The 21,605-nt window shown below is 43.0% G+C and overlaps 1 protein-coding gene across 11 annotated transcripts in view; it reads right to left on the minus strand.

Annotated features, from left to right (window-relative positions):
- The window catches only part of KCNAB2 (potassium voltage-gated channel subfamily A regulatory beta subunit 2), a 130,637-nt gene that overhangs the window by 19,819 nt on the left and 89,213 nt on the right, over positions 1–21,605 (minus strand). For all 11 annotated transcript variants that reach the window (XM_075839477.1, XM_075839474.1, XM_075839473.1 and 8 more), the window contains 7 exons: positions 16,379–16,422; positions 15,093–15,130; positions 8,091–8,170; positions 5,338–5,382; positions 4,116–4,160; positions 3,986–4,029; positions 3,373–3,459 (listed from right to left, as the gene is read on the minus strand). In XM_075839477.1, the coding sequence (XP_075695592.1) occupies positions 3,373–3,459; positions 3,986–4,029; positions 4,116–4,160; positions 5,338–5,382; positions 8,091–8,170; positions 15,093–15,130; positions 16,379–16,422 (383 nt within the window). The remainder of the gene's footprint in view (positions 1–3,372; positions 3,460–3,985; positions 4,030–4,115; positions 4,161–5,337; positions 5,383–8,090; positions 8,171–15,092; positions 15,131–16,378; positions 16,423–21,605) is intronic.

The raw sequence follows: 21,605 nt of genomic DNA on the forward strand, positions 1-21,605 counted from the left end.
AATTTTCCACCGTTTGAAGCAAATCAGCATGGCACACCCCATCCAGGAGCAGGGACTCATTCAGTCTCCAAGTCCAGGGGCCTTTAGTGATGAAGGGGAGATGTAAGGTACAATATACCGGGGCATGGTCAGACCACAGGATACTGCCAATGGACGTAGATGCCACCCAGGGGAGAGCATGTTGCTGAAGGAAAATGTAATCCAGGCGACTGTAGGTGCCATGCGGATGGGAGTAAAAACTATAATCCTTATCCGTGGGGTGTTGAATGCGCCATGCATCACACAGTTGAAGCTGTAGGAGAGCACGCCTCACCCGCCTAATAGCACCGTATGCAACACTAGAGCGACCAGTAGAATTATCCACCGTCGGATCTAGAGTAAGGTTAAGGTCTCCGCACAGCACCACAGTCCCTCGGACCACTGGAAGGGCGGTTTCTATTAGTTGAAGAATGAAGGGCACCTGACCCTGGTTAGGGGCATAAGCGTTAATCACCGTAAATTCCCTCCCACCAATATTAAGCACTAAGATGAGGTATCTCGCATCGGGATCCGCAACAAGATTGACAACCTGATGGGGGAGAGACTTGTGGAGGGCTATGGCAACTCCACACGATCTGGAAAGGGGATTATTACTGAAATGCCACGTAGTGTAGTGTTTGTGCCTGATAGTAGGGGTATGTCCCTCCTTAAAGTGTGTTTCCTGGAAGCATGCGATGTGTACCTTACGTTTGTGTAGATGGTGTAAAATTTGCGCCCGCTTTTCAGGAACATTCAGCCCCTTCACGTTGAAGGAGGCAATATTAAGGTCAGCCATGGATGCATACTAAACGACTCGCTGAGGAATTCCGGCTAACGCACGAAGGATCGGAGTCCAGGATCGCCAGGAGGGAAGTAGAGGAGGGAAACAAGCTAGGAGTAAAGAACAGAGCATTAGAAAAAAACACAGACATAAAATCAAACAGAAAAGGCAGTAGAAAAACAACTGCCGCACAAGCTAATCGCACTATTGCGGAAGACCGAAAATTCGGTCCAAAACCTACAGGGGGAAGGTGACAACTACGCATAAGAGTTATCCGCACTCCCTAGCGTACAATAATATAGGTATTAACAGCTTTAACATCATTTGCACACTTTAAATAATAAGAGAGGAAGACATTGGAAGGCATCTGAAGGTAACGGTAAAAAAGCAACAAGCAATCTTGAAAACAGACAGCAGCAAGTAAATAAAGGGAGGAATTCCAAGAACGGCCGTCCGGGTCATCACGCCGAACGGGCGGTCTCCATGGGTGGAATAGGGTCATGTTCTTGTCGGCGTCTAGATCGTCTCCGGGGTCCACGCGGAGGGCGTCCCTCCACCACCGCTAGGGGCCCAGAGATTGGGCGTCTCCCCCGTGATCCCCCGCCAGCAGAGGATAACAACGAGGGCCACTCCGGTAATGCAACATGAGGAAGATTCAAGTCCCGCAAGAAACCAGGCAGGTCGGTCGGGGATCGCACAGTGTAGGTACGGCCCTCCTGTCGGACCATCAGGGCAAACGGGAAGCCCCACCTGTAGATGATGTCCCGGCTTCGGAGTACCTCCAGCAGGGGTTTGAGAGCAGCTCTTTGCGCCAGCGTATGTCGAGATAAATCCGGTAAAATACGTAACTGCGTGCCTTGATGGAGAATGATGGGTTGCCGTCTGATTTTTTGGAGGATAGAGTCCTTGATTGCGTAGAAATGTATTCGGCAAATGACATCCCTCGGCCGAGGATCGTCAATACTTACAGGGCGGAGAGCTCTATGTGCCCGGTCGATCTCTATATGGGTATTCGGCGGACGGCCTAGTAAAGTATTGAAGATGGTGGATAGAGTCGAAAACAGATCAGACGCAGGAACAGATTCGGGCAATCCTCGAACACGTAGGTTGTTCCTCCTATTACGGTTTTCAATATCATCAAGATGCTGCTGCAAGGTGAACAACTGAGCTGAGTGCTGCTGGATAGTGGATTGGATATCTGCAATAGTGGCACTTTCAGCAACCCGATCCTGCGTAAGAGTGTCCACCCTCGTAGAAAGTGAGGAAAGTTCCGCACGAAACTGTGTAAACTCCAGCTTGCATTCTTCCACGATCTGTCTGGCAAAGGAAGTCATATCAGCCCTAGTAGGCAACAATTGAACAAGCTGGCGGATATCTGAGAGAGTCGCCGGCCGATTTTCACACATAGATCCAGACAACGGGTCGGTAAAACTTAATCCACTACTGGCTGGCGTGTCCACTTCAGGAGACGGGAGTGGATGCAATTGAGGACCTTGGCCACTTGCAGGTAGTGCAGGCATAGTCCCGGGGTGCTGGGGAGATCCCATAAGCAGGGTCGAGGTTAATATCATTGGGGCATTGGGGTATCCGTGCCGTGCGGAGCTGGAGGGCCGAGAGGGAGAGGTTCCCACCAGCCCCGGATCCCTGGATGGAAGGGGGAGAGTTGGGGCTATCCGTCCCATGGGGTGTGAGGTGACCTGGATGATGGGAGGCTCAGGGCCTCGGTACTCACTGTGCCTCCTCGCTAACTCCTCCAACTGCAGAACTGCAGGCAGGGCAGATGCGGTGTCTCTCACTCCAGGGGCTGGTAGTAGGCCGCAGTCGGATCCCGGAAGAAGAGGGCCCGCAGGCCATGAAAGCAGAGACGATGGAGGATGGCAGCCATCTTGAGAGGCCACATGTTCTTGTGACCGGGGAACGGCATCCGCCGCTACAGTGGTCTCCGAAGTCTCCCAGCAAGACCGGGGATCCAATGCCTCTGGGTCCTGTGCTGGCACGCTCTCTATCGGAGCAGCTGAAGGGAGGGCCGTGCTCTCCAGAGCAGGCCTGCATCCGCCAGCCTCGTGGTCCCGGCGGCCATCTTGGGAAGCTGGAGGCGTTGTCGCACGGGCCGCACGATCCATCGCAGCCCGGGAAGGAGACAGAGGATCGGTGAACTCCAGGGTCTGCACCTCAGAGGGTGAGTGGATATGTCCTGCCGTCATCTCCGGGCCCTGGTCCGTTGGAGATGGAGAGGTCGGGCGGCCATTTTGACCTCCAGCCTCGGCCCGCGCCGCAGCCCGCAGCTGCATCTGGGGCTGTCGCCCAAAATAATCCCCGATATCGCGCTGGGGCGATGAGGGACATGTAGGGGCTGCTGCCCTTGCTTTTTTAGAATTTTTCCCCATATCTGGGAGTGGATGTAAGCCAATTTAGTAGCGCTAGTTGAGGAGCTGGAGAGAGCACGTCTTCACTCTCCCATAGCTGGCCACGCCCCTCTCTTTTTTTTTTTCAATGTTATACTGAACAGGATAAAGAAAGATTATGCATAGAAAAAAATATATATATTGTTAATCGACCTATTGAGCGCTTACCTTCCATAGGTGTGTTGGGATCGGGGCGATTAGCGAACACGACATCCACATATTCTAGTTGTAGTCTATCTAGAGAAGCCTTCAAACCTGAATATTAAAATAAAAGCAACAAACAAAAAATTATAATCTTATAATAGAGGAATTTGAAAGTTAAACCTACAGGCACATTTGTGTTTTATCATTCATATATTCTCCTTTACAGCGTATTTGTCCAGGATTAGAAAAACACCTGTTTGCGTCAAAAAAACCAGGTCGTCCTCACTTACTGTCCCCATTGGGGCGCACAACCTAAATTCCACATCAGTATGTTTTTGGAGAGGAAACCCACGCAAAGACTGGGAGAACGAACAAACTCCATGCAGATGTTGTCCTTGGTTGAATTTGAACCCAGGACCCCTGGAGGACAACGTTCTATTCACTGAGCCACCCTGCTGCAATATTAGACAAAACTTGTGGTCAGGTCTGGTGCTATTTCTGGAAAAATGCAGCCATGTTTTCTAACCCTATACAACCTCTTTAAATTTCAATACCATGGTGACGTACAATACACTTTATAGCAACGTATCTAATCATAGTAACAAGCTATGTGAATTTAAGTAAAATCAGATTGTACCTTCAATTATGTGTTTTCTGGATAAACCTCGTTCAGTTTCTGCCCTAGAATATAAAGACAATGGTTATCTACATAGTTGCTTAATTCAAACAGGCATATAATAATTGAACATATTTATTTATTTACTTACTTTCCACCCCAAAATATTTTGGTTGTAATAACCAAACTGGACCGCCTGAAGGGAAAAGTAAAAAAAAGAAATACACTATTATTTACAGCTTTATATTCAACGGCTTACATGACTACAATGGAATTCAACCATTCTAGAAGATTTTTATATTATATATACACACAAACACACATATATATATATATATATACACACACACACATACACACACACACACAAAATATTCCAAAGAGAGCAGCACAGCAGTAGAGAATAGTGAAAAAAAATGGTGTCTTTGTTCACCCATCAAAAAGCGAAGTTTCAGCCCCACAAAATTGCTTGAGAAAAGCCCATGTTCGGGGCTGAAACTTCGCTTTTGATGGGTGAATAAAGATACACATGCTGCCTATTACATTGGAATATATTATATATATATATATATATATATATATATATATATATATATATATACATATACATATACATATACACACACACACACATATTTTTCTTAATAGTGGTTGGAGATCCATTTTTCTGATACAGAGTTCCAAATTCCCTCCATAGACAAGGTTGAATAACAAAAAGTATTTTATTTCTTGAACTCAATATTAAGACACAGTATGCAGTAAGCTTCTAAGCTCCCCCTAGTGGTGGCTGCAGGCAGACAGAACTTTAGACTTTAACAGCATGTTAAAGCAGGGGAATTAGGAGCTCTGCATGAAAAAAAAAGAAGCTCACATCGCTATAGATATATAGAAATCAGTAGAGAATGTTGGACCTAAAAATTACATGGTGTTAAAAGGTGGACATCAGAACTGACAAATTCAAGTTACAATTTCTAATTATAACACTCCAAAATAGGAAGGTACAAATATTTGGAGCACACACAAAAGCAAATTACAAGTGGAACGACCGAAAACATAAATGTTTTTTGTCATGTCTCTAGGTAGATGTAGGGATAGAACAATGATACTTATTATCTATATTAATATATAACTCCCTATATACACTTATACAGAATATTCCTCCTGTTACCATAAATTACAGCTCGTCTTTTCAAATACCAGAGGTCAATTGAGTTTGATAACCGACAACAAGATATCAAGAAAATAAGCTTCACGATTTTACTGTATTAATTATTTATTGTGCTCTTTTTTTCACTCCTGAGCAAAGAGGATGTAGATGAAACTGTTCACCGCATAAAAGATTCATCACTTAGCTTTAAAGAGCAAATAATTACCTCCAACCTTTCTTCTTGATGATATTTCCCAATACTACTTCAGCCCTGAAAAAAATAAATGCTAAATAACTACTTAAAAAAAACAAAAAGTTAAGTATTTGGAGAGGAAAAATAAAATCTGTTTAGTAAACACCATCCATGTTCAATTTTTCTTAAGACCGGTCAGTTCTCCTGTGTGGTGTAGTATAGAGGAGATGTCAGCTCTCCTGTGTGGTGTAGTATAGAGGAGCTGTCAGCTCTCCTGTGTGGTGTAGTATAGAGGAGCTGTCAGCTCTCCTGTGTGGTGTAGTATAGAGGAGCTGTCAGCTCTCCTGTGTGGTGTAGTATAGAGGAGCTGTCAGTTCTCCTGTGTGGTGTAGTATAGAGGAGCTGTCAGCTCTCCTGTGTGGTGTAGTATAGAGGAGCTGTCAGCTCTCCTGTGTGGTGTAGTATAGAGGAGCTGTCAGCTCTCCTGTGTGGTGTAGTATAGAGGAGCTGTCAGCTCTCCTGTGTGGTGTAGTATAGAGGATCTGTCAGCTCTCCTGTGTGGTGTAGTATAGAGGAGCTGTCAGCTCTCCTGTGTGGTGCAGTATAGAGGAGCTGTCAGCTCTCTTGTGTGGTGTAGTATAGAGGATCTGTCAGTTCTCCTGTGTGGTGTAGTATAGAGGAGCTGTCAGTTCTCCTGTGTGGTGTAGTATAGAGGAGCTGTCAGCTCTCCTGTGTGGTGTAGTATAGAGGAGCTGTCAGCTCTCCTGTGTGGTGTAGTATAGAGGAGCTGTCAGCTCTCTTGTGTGGTGTAGTATAGAGGAGCTGTCAGTTCTCCTGTGTGGTGTAGTATAGAGGAGCTGTCAGTTCTCCTGTGCGGTGTAGTATAGAGGAGCTGTCAGTTCTCCTGTGTGGTATAGTATAGAGGATCTGTCAGTTCTCCTGTGTGGTATAGTATATAGGATCTGTCAGTTCTCCTGTGTGGTGTAGTATAGAGGAGCTCCCTGCTCTCCTGTGTGGTGTAGTATAGAGGATCTGTCAGCTCTCCTGTGTGGTGCAGTATAGAGGATCTGTCAGCTCTCCTGTGTGGTGTAGTATAGAGGATCTGTCAGCTCTCCTGTGTGGTGTAGTATAGAGGATCTGTCAGCTCTCCTGTGTGGTGTAGTATAGAGGATCTGTCAGCTCTCCTGTATGGTGTAGTATAGAGGAGCCCCCCGCTCTCCAGTGTGGTGTAGTATAGAGGAGCCCCCCGCTCTCCAGTGTGGTGTAGTATAGAGGAGCTGTCAGCTCTCCTGTGAGGTGTAGTATAGAGGATCTCTCAGCTCTCCTGTGTGGTGTAGTATAGAGGATCTGTCAGCTCTCCTGTGTAGTGTAGTATAGAGGATCTGTCAGCTCTCCTGGCCTGTCTGTTTATGTAGATACTTCTATTCCCCACTAAATAACCACGATGGATTATCTTTTCTTAGTACCCTGCATTGTGCTGATCCTTTGTTATTCCTCCTGTAAATGTCATTACCATTACCTTGTCAATGTGGCGTCTCCCTACACACTGACACTGTACAATCAGTGCTGACAGTGTCAGGATGTAGGGACACAACCTATTAACAAGGGGAAACGTATTAACATTTCCAGGAGGAATAACAGAAACACAACACAATGTTCTAATAAAAGATGCTCCAGAATTGGTATTTCATGGGTAATAAAAGTATTTACTAAAACAGACTTGTCAGGAGAGGGGACAAGTTCCCTCTGAAAACACTGACTGCTTTATAAGAGCTCATTCATACGTATCAATAAAGAAAGCTGATGTAATGAGATAGAGAGACAAATAGAATTGATACATATGAGATGGAGCGATAGAGGAAATAAATGTAAATTGTAAGGAACATTAGTAGAGGAAATACTCAGTTATGTACAATCTCCAATTTGTATTCAGTATTTAAGCAGAAACAGGTAATAAATGATGTACAAGTAAATCATATTTTATTTTCTAGATGTGAGCAGCCCGGAAACGCACCAGTATGGATACAACGAAGACAGATCGTAAACCATGCGGACAGATATAATAAAGGAGGAGAATATGTACAGATGAGCGAGAACAAGAGGGAATTAAAGATCGTAATCTCCAACCGCAGCGTCACCTTTACTGCAAATCAGGAAATTGTGGTGTAAATCAAGTCTACAGATGAGATCTGCAGATATCAGGCCGGGTGCAAAACCTGAAAATGTAACCATTTTCTTTAAAATGTGTCATAATAATGTCCAACTATTAACAAACCAGATACCTGGGCTATCCTACTAAAACAGTGATCGTCAACCCGTAAAACTACAAGTGCTAGCATGCTGGGTATTGTAGTCATGCAACAGCTGGAGAGCTGCAGGTTAGAGATCGCTCATCTACAACAATATACAACACTTCTGTCCAGTCTTAAAAAAAAGATATATGCCTGGATCACATATCCCCAAAAAAAATAATATATATATGTTATTTTTTTTTCCCTAAGAAATCAAAATCATAGTGCTCTCGTAGCACCGCCCATACAAATAGTTATAAAGATCTGAGCTGCCTGTGGCTGACACTAGGGGGCTGATCTGTATGGGATGATCACACGGGTCTCCTATTGACTAAACTTGAAGTGTAAAGGGGTCCATCAGGAATCCGGTATTTTTTCCGGTAAGAATATCGCTCCATACTACGCTATTCCCTGACGGAAATGGAAAATGGCCAATGTGAACAGAGCTTATTGAAGGCGGTCACGCATGCAGATGTAGATGGACAATACACTTACTTCCCAGCAGCATAAACTTCTGCTGTATCAAAGAGGTTTATTCCATTGTCATAAGCCAGAGTCATCAACTGCTCCGCCGTCTGAAAAAGCAGGGACATTTTTGAAACGATAACAAAGCAATAGGGTCAACAAATTGCAGACACATTATACAATTATTTATTTACAACAAAAAAGAAAAGCAAATACTCAAATACTAATAATAAAAGTATAAATATAAGTATCAGCAATTTTCAGGGCTTGATATAGTAGAACCTATAACATTTAGGATAGGGCTATATGGTGTAGCATCATGTACATCTTCTTGTAGCCCCTCTGGTGCAGTATAAGGGCCAGTTCACACTGAGTTTTTGGACACTTTTTGTGACGCGGAACCTGCGTCGGAAAACGCGCCAAAAAACGCCCGAAAATTCCTCCCATTGATTTCAATGGGAGGCGGAGGCGTTTTTTTCCCCGCGAGCGGAAAAACCGGCTCACGGGAAAAAGAAGGGACATGCCCTATCCCTGGGCATTTACGCCTCTGACCTCCCAATGACATCAATGGGAGGCAGAGAAAGCGTATTTAGCAGAATTTCAATGGCCCCGGGCGAAAAACGCAGCGAAAATCAGCGTGCAGGCAGAGCAAAATCTGCCTTTGAGGCAGATTTTGCCTGCAAAAGACTCTGTGTGAACCCAGCCTAACAGGTTCGCAAAGCTTGAATTCACTTATCCTGCCTAAGATATCGTGACGTAATGAGGAAGGACCGCGGTGCCCCAACATTTCACAGTCACGCTGCTTCTCAGCTGTTTGAAGGCAGATGTGACACCATGCTTGTGCAATGACAGAATGTGAAGTTCTGCTTTAGGTTACATGCACGCGTTTGCGTATTTTGCTGCGGAAAATACGCAGTAAAAGCAGAAATTCTCAATAAAAAAAACGCATGCGTTTTTACGTTTTCTGCGTAAATCGCTGCGTTTTCAGGCTGCAGGGTTTGCTGTGTAATTCTCCCCAACTAGGGAGATAGAATTCGCAAGCGGAATTTCGAGATAAATTGACATTCTGTGGTTTATACCGCAGCGTGTACATGAGATTCCCTGGTTTTGCTGCACGTATTTGAGTACGGCAAAACCACAGCATAAGGCCTCATTTACACGAGCGTAATATACGCGCGTGCTTTTCACGCGTGTCGTACGCACCTATATTACTCTATGGGGCAGTGCAGACAATGCGTGAATTTTGCGCCGGGCGAGTGCGTTTCGTAAAACTCACGACATGTTCTATAATCGTGCGTTTTTCGCGCATCACGCACCCATTGAAGTCAATGGGTGCGTGAAAACCACGCATGCCACACGGAAGCACTTCCGTGCGAACTGCGTGATTCGCGCAAGAGCTGTCAAAAGGATGAATGTAAACAGAAAAGCACCACGTGCTTTTCTGTTTACAAACATCCAAACGGAGTGTCAAATTAGAGATGAGCAAACCGAACTTCACCGGGTTCGGCCGAACTCGTTTTGGCCGAACCCGGCAAAAAAATTTCCGGTACGCGACGTCAGGAAACAGTCACTGTCCACGGTGCTGAAAGAGTTAAACTGGTTCAGCACCCTGGACAGTGACTTCCGATCACAATATACATGAACGTGTAAAAAGAAAAAAGAAGTTCTGACTTACCGATAACTCCCGGCTTCTTCCTTCAGTCTGACCTCCCGGGATGACAATTCAGTCCAAGTGACAGCTGCAAGCCAAGCACAGGCTGCAGCCAATCACAGGCCAATCACAGGCTGCAGCGGTCACATGGACTGCCGCGTCATCCAGGGAGGTGGGGCCGGATGACAAGAGAGGGACGCGTCACCAAGGCAACGGCCGGGAGACCGGACTGGAGGAAGCAGGAAGTTCTTGGTAAGTATGAACGTCTTTTTTTTATTCACAGGTTGGTGTATATTGTGATCGGAATTCACTGTCGAGGGTGCTGAAAGAGTTACTGCCGATCAGTTAACTCTTTCAGCACCCTGGACAGTGACTGACGTCGACTAGCCTCATCTCTATGATGGCGGCTGCACGAAAATCACGCAGCCGCGCATCATACACTGATGACACACGGAGCTGTCAAGTGCCTTTTGCGCACGCCAAACGCTGCGTTTTTTGGCGTGCGCAAAACGCACACGCTCGTGTAAATGAGGCCTAATACAGTACCAGCATAGTCCATGCGATACCCTGGAATCTCACTGCCTATGCTGGTACTGTGTTAAGCTGCGGTTTTGCCGCACGTAATACGCATCGTGTGCATTGACCCTAAGGCAAATTATTATGGCCCCTTCCTATAGTAAGATCGGACAATGCAGCTCTTGGACCAAAAAAACAAAGTTTGTGAACCCCTGAGTTGCATAATGAATGATTGATCTACACCTCAGTGTGGAAGAGGGCATGTAAATGAATGTTTAGGACCTTACCCATGGTGTGCTATCCAGCTGTCTGGCGTCACACCCGACGCGCGTTTGTTAGGAAGAAGAATGGAACAGATGGAATGGAGTATAGCAGCAGGATCAGACTACACAGAGTTTGTTTGTGGTCTGTTACTATGGAGACACTTGGATCTGCATAGTAGCTGTAGACACAAAATTGTAGGATTTTTTTTTAACGAAGACTAGTTGCAAAGTTGCTTCATTTGTCCTTTCAGATGCATTGAAGCAATTAAAGTTTTTTTTATTGCAATGGTGGACACTAGGGGGAACTGAAGTGATTGCTGAATATGGTTATATTATTGAGCTCAATGTAGGAGTAAGGGTATGTTCACACGGCCTATTTTCGGCCGTTTTTCAGGCCGTAAACGACCGAAAAATCGGAAGCAGAACGCCTCCAAACATCTGCCCATTGATTGCAATGGGAAATACAGCGTTCTGTTCCGATGGGTCACTTTTTTACGTGGCCGTTTTTCAAAAACGTAAAAAAACGGCAGCGACAAAGTGCAGGACACTTCTTGGGACGTTTTTGGAGCAGTTTTCCATAGACTATTGAAAAAAGCTCAGAAAACAGCCGTAAAAAACGCCGCGAAAATCGCGAGTGGCACAAAAAACATCTGAAAATCAGGAGCTGTTTTCTCTTGAAAACAGCTCCGTATTTTGAGACGTATTTGACTCTGTGTGTGAATATACACTAAAACCACCCCCAAAAACTTTACACAGAACTAAGCAGTCAGGCCACATGTCTGACGGAAAGAGCGGAGCTAAAATAGTTGTACTGTTTCCATGGGCAAGCAGAACCTTAAAAGCTTTGATTATGAAAGCAAACTACATGAAATAAAAATTGGTACAAAAATAATATCCACAACTTTTTATATGGAATTATACAGGGAAATATCCTGTCATTTCTCCTGACAGGTCTATTTTAGTAAATACTTGTATACACCATGAAATAATTCTGGATGATATATTTTTTTTAAACTACGTAGTGCCATTCCTCTGTTATATCTCCTCGAAATTTATGCATAAATTAACAACTGGCTGTTAACATTCCCCTTGTCAATGGGGCGTGTCTCTAGCCTCACTCTGTCAGAACTGATTGGACATAGTCTGTGTAGAAACACAACCCCCACTGGTAACACCCAGTAGTAATTTATTCATAAATTTCTAGGAGGAATAACAGAGGAATGGCACAATGCAGAGTTCTAAGAAAAGATGCTCCAGAATATAATTATGGACACAGACATGTCAGGAGAGGTGACAGGTCCTCTTTAAACGTGAACCAGACACTGATCTCTTTGCTTGTCTGGATATGGGAAGATTATCAGCAGTAACGTGGAGTTTGTCTGTGGTGCTATCACCATTACATTGTGCGCAGAACGCACACAATACAAACAGATGTAATGCGATAAAATTTATGTGAACCCCTTTCTCCAGGTAAAATGATCTCCTATGTAAAATGAACTGACTCCACAGAATATACAATTGCTCTGGATGACTGATCTACATGTTTGCTATTGGGATTACATTTTGCCCTAGTTGAGTAATCCAGTTGTCACGGAAATAAATGTTATTGTAATCTTACAGACTAATCCCTTATTTCAAGGTGTATGTAATCATAATATAAAAAAAAGGATCCGAAACAGAAAATAGCACAGGAAAAATGTAAAAGGAGAGAAAATAAATAAAAAATAAATTAAAAATAATAAAAATAATAAATAATAATCATAATAAAAAATTTAACATCTATTTAGTCCCCATGTTGGGGTCAACATGAATGATTACAGACCTCCTATGGGGAACCGAAATGTCCGCATCCAGGACTTTGGCGCCGACATGACAACTTCATGACTTTTCTAGCCCTAAAGGAGGCTTGTAGTACTGTAGGTAATCTAATTTAGGGTCTACATAGATAACATGCCAGTCAGTGTCTTCTGTCTGCAGACATTTCAGTGCGCCATGGGAGGCCTATAGTAATTATTTTAGCCCACTGTATGGGGACTCCATACGTAACTAATTTTAAACTGATCCCTTATTTATTATTAGGACTCGCTGGACTTTTAGGTTCGAGTTTTAATAATCCAGCATGGTACGATTCTTGTCCGATGCCAGATTATAGGGATTTCTCGACTAGAAGGTGTCAGATTAATGGAATTTTACAGCATGTACATGTGTGAGAGTCCTTTTAAGTCCTCCTTTTCTGTCAGCTTGTCGACAATCAATTTAGGCGTTTCAGGAAAGTTGTGTAAAAACCAGCATGGCCGAGAAAAAAGATCTCGCAGGGGGTATCACCCATATTTCTCAAACTCCAGAATAGCAAATCTGCTTAATTATGGAGTGACATGGAAAATATGTACAAATGCACAACCATAGATTTGGCATTTGGGAGTCTAGAAAAGCTGCGTGGGAATGGTCTTAAAGGGGTTATCCAAATTGATGGCCTATCCTTAGGATAGGCCATCAATATTAGATCAGTGAGGGTCCGACTGTCGGCATCCCCAATCAGCTGTTTGAAGGCATGGTTTACACGGTTCTCCTACATGTTCGTACTTGCAGACCCCGGTTACATTTGTAGCGACCATGCAAGGTATTGCACCGCTGTCCCACTCAAGTGAATCGGACAGTGGTGCAATACTTTGAAACGGGGTGTGCAAATAAAGGGACTGTGTCTTTCGTACGAGTGCTGCGACCCCTTCAAACACCTGATCGGTGGGGGTGCCGACAGTCGGACCCCCACCGATCTAATATTGATAGCCTATCCTAAAGTTAGGCCATCAATTTTAATAACCCAGATAATCGCTTAACTACCGTTCTGTACCTACAGATCCCTACCTGGTACTATTAGAATACGTTGGCACAATTGTAAATTTGGCACTGACATTAGGATTAAAGGGGTTTTCCAGGACTATACAATTGAAGGCCTATTGGACGAGGTCTGAATCCCGCCACCCCTGCGATGAGCAGACTTAAAGGTCCACTTCATTGATTACAAGGCACAGTGCTGTACATTCAGTTGTGGCTGTGACCGGTATTGCAGCTCAGTCTTATTCACTTCAGTGAGCTGGGTAACAACTATCTGATATTGATAAGTGATCAATATTATAGTCCCAAAGGCACCTTCAAAAACACACAGGACTTGAGGGATACCTTGAATTTTTTTTATTTATTTTTTTCAAATCAAGCTGCCCTAGTAAACTTGCCATGTATTTAATAGATATTGTATGTAAAGAAAATAATATTAAGTCTGTTACATAGTCTGATGTAGAATACTGCACAGCTTAATACAGGGCTCTGGGTTTCAAGGGAATCCTGCCAGCTGTCTCTGCCGCCGAGCAAGCAAATCCTTCCATTGTGAGCCCTGCTAGAAACAAAACGATCAGCACAATGGCCCATAAATATTTAACCTGATCAGTCTTTGCCAAGTACATTGAGGTATGTGTGTCAGTACAGAGGCAGGTGAATGCGGGTGTGCTGCCCGGGTGTTCTGCACCAGGACTAATGCTGTGAGGCTGCCCATAGACATCCCAGACTGCTAACCTGTATAGGGCAGCCATATCCTGCTTGACGTCTATGGTCAGCCGACAACGCATCATGTCCAATTGGATATCATAGGCGGGGGGGGGGGGGGGGGGGTCCCTGCTATATGTGCCAGAACAGAGAGATCCGGCACCTGGACGCGCCTACTACGGCAATTACAGCTGATTTCCGGGGTTTAGAGACGCTGGACCCGTATCTTCGTAAGACAACCCCTTTAAAGGCTACTGTATGTACACTATGGGAAGTTTTTTCAACCAACTTTTATTTAAAAAGAAATTGTTTTTTCTTTTTTTGATACAGCCGTTTCCTGTATACATAGACGCTGTATCATACGCTCAGCCAAATCAGTCAGTTCAGCTGAACGGACGGCTCGGGTGTAAACGGGTCCTGCATTTTTCTGACACATAGGAATCACCTAATATCGAGCTCATCTACGTTTTAATAAAAGTACATTTAAAAGTGGATAAAAAAACCCGCATTGATTTAATTGAAAAGATTAAGTCTAATAGAGGTGTTTTATTAACATGGAGGGTAGTAAGTCACAGTAATCAATAGGAAAGCTTGGGTCATCAAGTCCATCTTTGGGCAGCCATAGATAGGATATTATCTGCTTATCCTTGGACCTCGAATAGAAAAGATAAACCATGTTTATGGTACAGACGTTTTCAAGTTGGGTCTAAATAGGAGATGTACATACGGTGGTGGACTAATAGGGTACCTGAATGAAATGCCAAACCTTAGTCAATAAATAGAATTTAAAAATTCAATATAATACATAATATATATGCCAAAGAATTAGATAAAAAATAAATTCAACATAAAAAATACATAAAAGCCATTAATAAAACTGAAGTTAATGTTGACAACTATGGGCCAAACATAGGTCTTCCTGTCAAACAGTTAAAAATAAGTGAGCTTGATGAAAAGCCAACAGATGTACTTAAAACAACAACGACAACTCATCACAATAGTCACAATTACTTTACAACTGCTGCATGTGGGTCCAATGTTATTTATACCCCAGCGTCTTACCTCATCCGTGATCTGACCTCCAAACGTCACCCATGTTCCTGTAGAAGACACAGATGCTATAATGTCAAGAATATTGTATGCTTCGGACAAATCCTAGGCATGTCGCGCACAGCAAGGTCAATACAAGGACTTCGGTGGGGAAGACACTAACTAAATAGCAAGTGAAACATAAGTTGCCCCTATAAAGGAGACTAAACATATCCAAATACATTACAATTGTATCATTCTGTTAAGGCGGTGTTCACACACAGTGCAGATTTTTTTTAAAAAGCCAAAAACAGGAGTAGGTGGTCTTCATTTATCCATTTCACATCTAAAATCTTGATAACATTTATATATCTCGTTTTAATTATAAAGGTGATGTCTAGTTCAGAAACCGTATTTGACACCCAGTGGGAAGCAGCTACAAAGAAAAAAAAACTACTTTCAAATACCCTTTTAGGGAAATCTGGAGAACCGGTCTTGTCCTGCATTTACACAGACAACTCGTTGATATGAATGGGCACTGTGTAATGCCTAATTTCCCCTGTGGTGGCGCTGCAGCGAAACTGAACCCTTACTGTCCAGTTTCTCCATAGATCACAGATGATCGCTGGGGTTCTTAGCAGGGGGGGGGGGGCACTTTATGATCAGCTTATTGTCAAGGGAGTAGAGATTGTCCAAAGCACAGAAACCCCTTTAAAGGCGGTTTTCTGGTTTTATGTAAATAAAGATCACTTATCGTATAATTTAAAGTTCTGCAATATTGTAATATTTTTAAACAGCTTAAGACCTCTGTTTGCAGTCAAGAAAAGGAAACCGCGTGGGCGTTCTCACTTGTAAGTATCAACGGATGCTTTACATTTAGAGAGGCTGGAAAACAGTTCCTGAAAACATGAATTCCCTTCACTGATAACAGAGATCTTGAAAACTGTAAAGAATTGATACACAAAATACATTCAAAAGTTATATTATTCATTGATAAAACTTTATATAGAGAAAACCCCTAAAAACTTTAAATTTCTCACTTTATGACTTAACGTATGATTGATGCCGTCCTGTTCCTTATTTTCTTCCATCTACTCTTAGGTGCGTTTTAAAGGATCAAACAAGACCGTAAAACTTTATGGAATCAACTAGTCTCACCCCTTCTAGTACCTGGATGTTTTTGGGGTTAGGAATACGCTAGAAATCTTCATAAACATTTTTTTTTTAATGTTAATTGCTAAAATCCCACCAAGCAGATAAAAAAATAAAAAAATACTCCTACAACTCAAAGAATTTTCATAATTTTTTTTCTTACTTACCTAAGCCCAGGCAGGAGACCCTTAGGCCGGACTTTCCAAGATTTCTGAAAAACAATGCATTTGTGTTACTAAAGCAAACTTCAAAGACAATGAACCAGTTAATCATGATGTCACTGTGCCCCGAGGTAAAGGGAGGCAGATTTAAGAACCCGACGCAATGGGCATGTACGACACACAGATTCTGTAAGGGGCACATAATTTCAGGGTTGGGCCCTGTAGTGAAGCAGCATAAGGAATATTCTATAAATATTCAGAATGTTTGCTATTATTATCACATCACAATTACAAGACAAAAAATACGATTAACTGCGAAAACTGACGTAATTTTTAATGTACTTCCAAGAATTCTAAGCAAACTCTGTACAGATACTGGGCCAGCAAGACCTGCTGAGAGATTCTCTCCAAACCCTTGCAGAATTGTGAATGCGGCTCTGGAGTGTAACATAACTCCCAACCACCCCTGTTTATGTTGGGATTGTCCTGTGAACCGGCCAAAAAATGGGCAGGGCTTATGCAAATATGCCCGAATACAGGAGTATAAGGAGGGTTTGTTGACATTTCTGGGCGAATCAGACCAGAGGTGAGCAATAATACAGGCTGTAACATAGGATCAGTACAAGAAAAGTAATGTAATGTTCATACACAGTGACTCCACCAGCAGAATAGTGAGTGCAGCTCTGGAGTATAATACAGGATGTAACTCCGGATCAGTACAGGATAAGTAATGTATGTATACAGTGACTCCATCAGAATAGTGAGTGCAGCTCTGGAATATAATACAGGATGTAACTCAGGATCAGTAATGTAATGTATGTTCGCAGTGACACCACCAGCAGAATAGTGAGTGCAGCTCTGGAGTATAATACAGGCTGTAACTCAGGATCTGTACAGGATAAGTAATGTATGTACGCAGTGACTCCACCATCAGAATAGTGAGTGCAGCTCTGGAGTATAATACAGGATGTAACTCCGGATCAGTACAGGATAAGTAATGTAATGTATGTACACAGTGACTCCACCAGCAGAATAGTGAGTGCAGCTCTGGAGTATAATACAGGCTGTAACTCAGGATCAGTACAGGATAGTAATGTGATGTATTTACAAAATTATGTTGATTCATTTGATATATAAATTGCAAAATGGCGCTCAAAAGTGGATATATAATGTAAGAATATACAAAAAACTCGCAGTGTAACAAAAAACACTAAGGCTTTGTTCACATCTTCATTGTGTTTTCCGTTATTCTATTTGTTTGAACAGAAAAACAGAACGAAAACTTTTAGTCAAAGCACCAGTTGATTTCAATATTTTTTTTGCTTTTTTTGAGACTCATTTGTGGTCAGTTCGGTTCATTACCGTTCCATCAGGTTTCCGTCTTTTTGGCGGAAACGATAGCCTAGTCCCGTCCAAAATTACAGAAACTTGACGTTAAAGAGCTTTTGTTTTTTTTACCCCTGAAGTCAATGGAGGACTGATACAATTGGTAAGTCTTCCGGTTGGTTTCCTTTATTTAGTTTACCTGACCCGTTTTTACCTACTGCGCATGCGCATTAGGCTTTGTTCACATCCGAGTCAGATTCTCTGTTAAGGTTCTCCATAGTTTCCGCCGGACAAAATAGCTGCGCTATTTTGTCGGGCACACCAATGAATACCATGACGGAAATCCGACGGAATTCATTGAAGTCAATGGGTCCCTGTTGGGTGCTGTGGGTTTCCATCATGCGACTTATCCGGCGGCTCCAGTTTTTCACGGTTGTGCTCCTACGATGGACCAGAACGGAAAACCCAAAACACAGATGTGAACAGAGACTTTACTGTCTACATCCACAAAAAGGGAAAAACCCGAGTATAACGGATGCCAAACTGAAAGAAACGTGGCATCAGTTTTCATAAAATTTAACGGATCCGTTTAGAACGTAAGGGCCAACGCAGATGTGAATGTGCATTATTTCCCGAGACATCCCGTATGCGGACGACTATTGAGAAATTCACACATAATAGCAGCACAGAGACGAGCGAGTTTTACAATAACAGATGCTCGTTGTTACGTCTATCAATGTATTAGACTGAATCATCAGATTACGACGTCAAATCCCCTTTTTCTTGCAAAGCTGCCAGAGGTTGAATGAGAGGCAAAGCTTGTTCCTTTTCTCTAACCATGTTGTGCAGAGTTTAATTATGTCCTTCAGGCATAAAACACGAGCAGATGTGAAGGGGTCTTCTCAGTTCTCTCGGACTGATGTGCTAAAAATCCTGCTGCGTTACAGTATGCAATTTGAAATTTGCTCTCAACACTTATAGTCAGCCAGACGGGCTCTAATTTACTGATATAACCCGAAAAATTCACCAAAGTGCTATACTTGTGGACCACAGCTGCTGCTGTGGGGGCAAATATGTATCCCTACAAAAGAGGTTTTATTACCTATTCACAGGATAGGTGATAAATATACGATCACTGGGATCCCCACCGATCACTAGAACATGGCTCCTGAGTCCCCGATTCCTCCTCACCACATGACCATGGTGAGGCGGAGCTTGAATGGAGTTGCAGTTTGCGCCATTAGTCCATGGGACGGGAACAGCCGAGTACTGCGGTCGGGTCGTTATTTCTTGCCATAAAATGGTCCTGTATTACGCTCACGTAAAACATGAATGCTCATCGATGTATTGTTCAAATTTTCACCTCAAATTTCACGGTTTTTATTTTAAAGAAGGGAGTGGGGCTAGGCAGGCGATCATTTCTTCAGGTGGTATGAGGGGGGAAAAAAAAAAAGGGAAAATTGTAGTACATGTATGACAGAATAGACTGGTGGGGGCTTCTTTACATATAAAGTTCAAATCAAAAGGCATACAATATTTTGAATTTTTTTTCTTCCCAAAAATAGTAATTTTTGAGATACGGTTAAAAAAAATAAATATCTAAATTAACGCAATGTACAAACGATGCATGACTGCCATTATGTCCAAAGACTTATTTGGCACATCACATCCATTAATTGGAACGTTGAAGAATGAAACCGATGTTTAGATGAAAAATGCTACATCGGTGGGGGTTTGACTGCTGGGACCCCCACCGATCGCCAGAACGGCAGGGGAGGAGTTTAAATGGAGTGGAGCCTGGGCATTCGCGGTGTCGCTCCATTTAAAGTCTAAGGGGCTGACAGAAACAGACAAGAAAACAAAACAAAAACTATTTTCTGTGAGCCGGTCCCCAAGATCACGGCTGTAAATACAAATATTTTTTAGGGGTATCTGCGTCGGAGGCGCCTTTAGGGCCTCCATCATAGAGTCCGTGACGGAGACCAGACGGAACCCATTAAAGACAATGGGTTCTGTCGGGCTCTGTTCGTTTTGATCATGCAATAAATCCTGAGCTTCCGGTATTCCCGTCTATCTGACCCTATGACGGAGCAAAACAACGGAACCCGAATCGCAGCCGTAAACGAGCCCTTAATTTTTGAAGAAAAAAAACACAAAAACATATCATAACATGATCTGACTGGTTACTACACAAAATACCATTTTTTAATTTTTTAATAGGTTTAGAGGTTGTAAATAAGGATTAATCATAAAGTAGCACTTCTAGTACCTATTCTCCAACTACAAATTGGGCCTTGTATGAAAACTCAGTAAAGTGGATGTCTTGTTGCCTATAGCAACCAATCAGTGTCCATGTTTTATGCCCAGTACAGCAGTTTAAAATTGAAAGCTAAATTCTGATTGGTTGTAGTGGATAACAAGGCCACTTTTTTTTCCTAATATTACATTAGGTTCTTTATGTATAATGTCTAACTACAGCTCCAGGAGGGGGGCCGTGTTTAATACCACCATACATACGACGTCCAATGGAGAATTCCACAATTTTTTCTTAGTCTTCGGGCTTATTCAGACGAACGTGATATACGTCCGTTCAACGCGCGTGATTTTCTCGCGCCTCGCACGGGCCTATATTAGTCTATGAGGCCGTGCAGACAGTCCGTGATTTTTACGCATGTCCCCGTTGCGTACAACTCACGACATGTCCTATATTTTTGCGTTTCTCGCGCATCACGCACCCATTGGGTGCGTGAAAATCACGCGCACCACACGGAGGCACTTCCGTGGGACGCGCGTGATTCGCACAACAGCAGTCAAAAGTATGATTGAAAAGAGAAAAGCACGACGTGCTTTTCTGTTTACAAACATACAGTGTCCTAAAGATGGCAGCCGCGCATCATATGGTGATGACACACGCTCGTGTGAATCCGGCCTAATTCGTATGGAATCCCGTACGAAATCGGAGGCATATGGAAGTACAGTAGAGGGCTCATGTGCCTCTCTAGAGCCCCTATTACAGGTACAAGACAGAGTTGTAATATATAAAACAGAGCTGTTTTACCGTCGTGTGCCCCTCCTCGTCGTGCCAACCCAGGTAGCCATGGCCCCAAAGACCAGCTGTTGGGGATCTCAAATCAAAATTCTATATCTGGATGCCAGTACACTAAACGCAGCCATAATGGTTGCCAGCCAAGCAAATTCCCAGAACGTGACGACTGACAAAGATTTGCGGAATTTTTAGGCCGTGTTCACACGCTACGGTCAATTTTTGTTTATTTTTTTACACCATTTTTGTTAAAATCGCAGCAAAAAGATTTGATAATAATCAGGCCAAAAGGCAAATTGACTGCGACTTGTGAACAGAGCCGTATAGAAAACGATAACTGCAATAACAATTACTTAAACCTACCGATCTCACCACCACTGCTACGGTATTTCTTGGGTGATGTACACACTACGCAGTAAAACAGCGCAGGTCATTTTACTGGTACAGAATTGGAAAATTTGCAATCCTCTTATAGAAGTGTAAATAGCAGAACGGTAACTTTTTAGCATAAAGAGTAGTGCGGCATCATTCAAACATTTCCGTTGCGTTACCTCAAGTGTGAACATGACCTGAGCCCGGCTTATTCACATACCAAAGCAAAGTTTTCCATTTCTACTCTCAAAGTCAAATATATAAAGGTTTCCTCACTAGTCCTAATTTGATCTAAAAGCAGAAATACAGATGTAGCAGAGCTGAATTTGTGGTTTAATGCTTTGAGGCTGCAATTTACAGTTAAGACCGCTCATTAAATTTATATGCAGAACTAAAAAAACCTAACCATAAGTAAATCGCAAAACCTTTTCTGAAATGACAAAGTTAGCTCTACTACATTTGACACTCGGCCCCGCTACATCTACTATACCC

The sequence above is a fragment of the Rhinoderma darwinii genome, chromosome 10, assembly GCF_050947455.1.
Source record: "Rhinoderma darwinii isolate aRhiDar2 chromosome 10, aRhiDar2.hap1, whole genome shotgun sequence".
In the NCBI taxonomy this organism is placed as follows: Eukaryota; Metazoa; Chordata; class Amphibia; order Anura; family Rhinodermatidae; genus Rhinoderma; species Rhinoderma darwinii.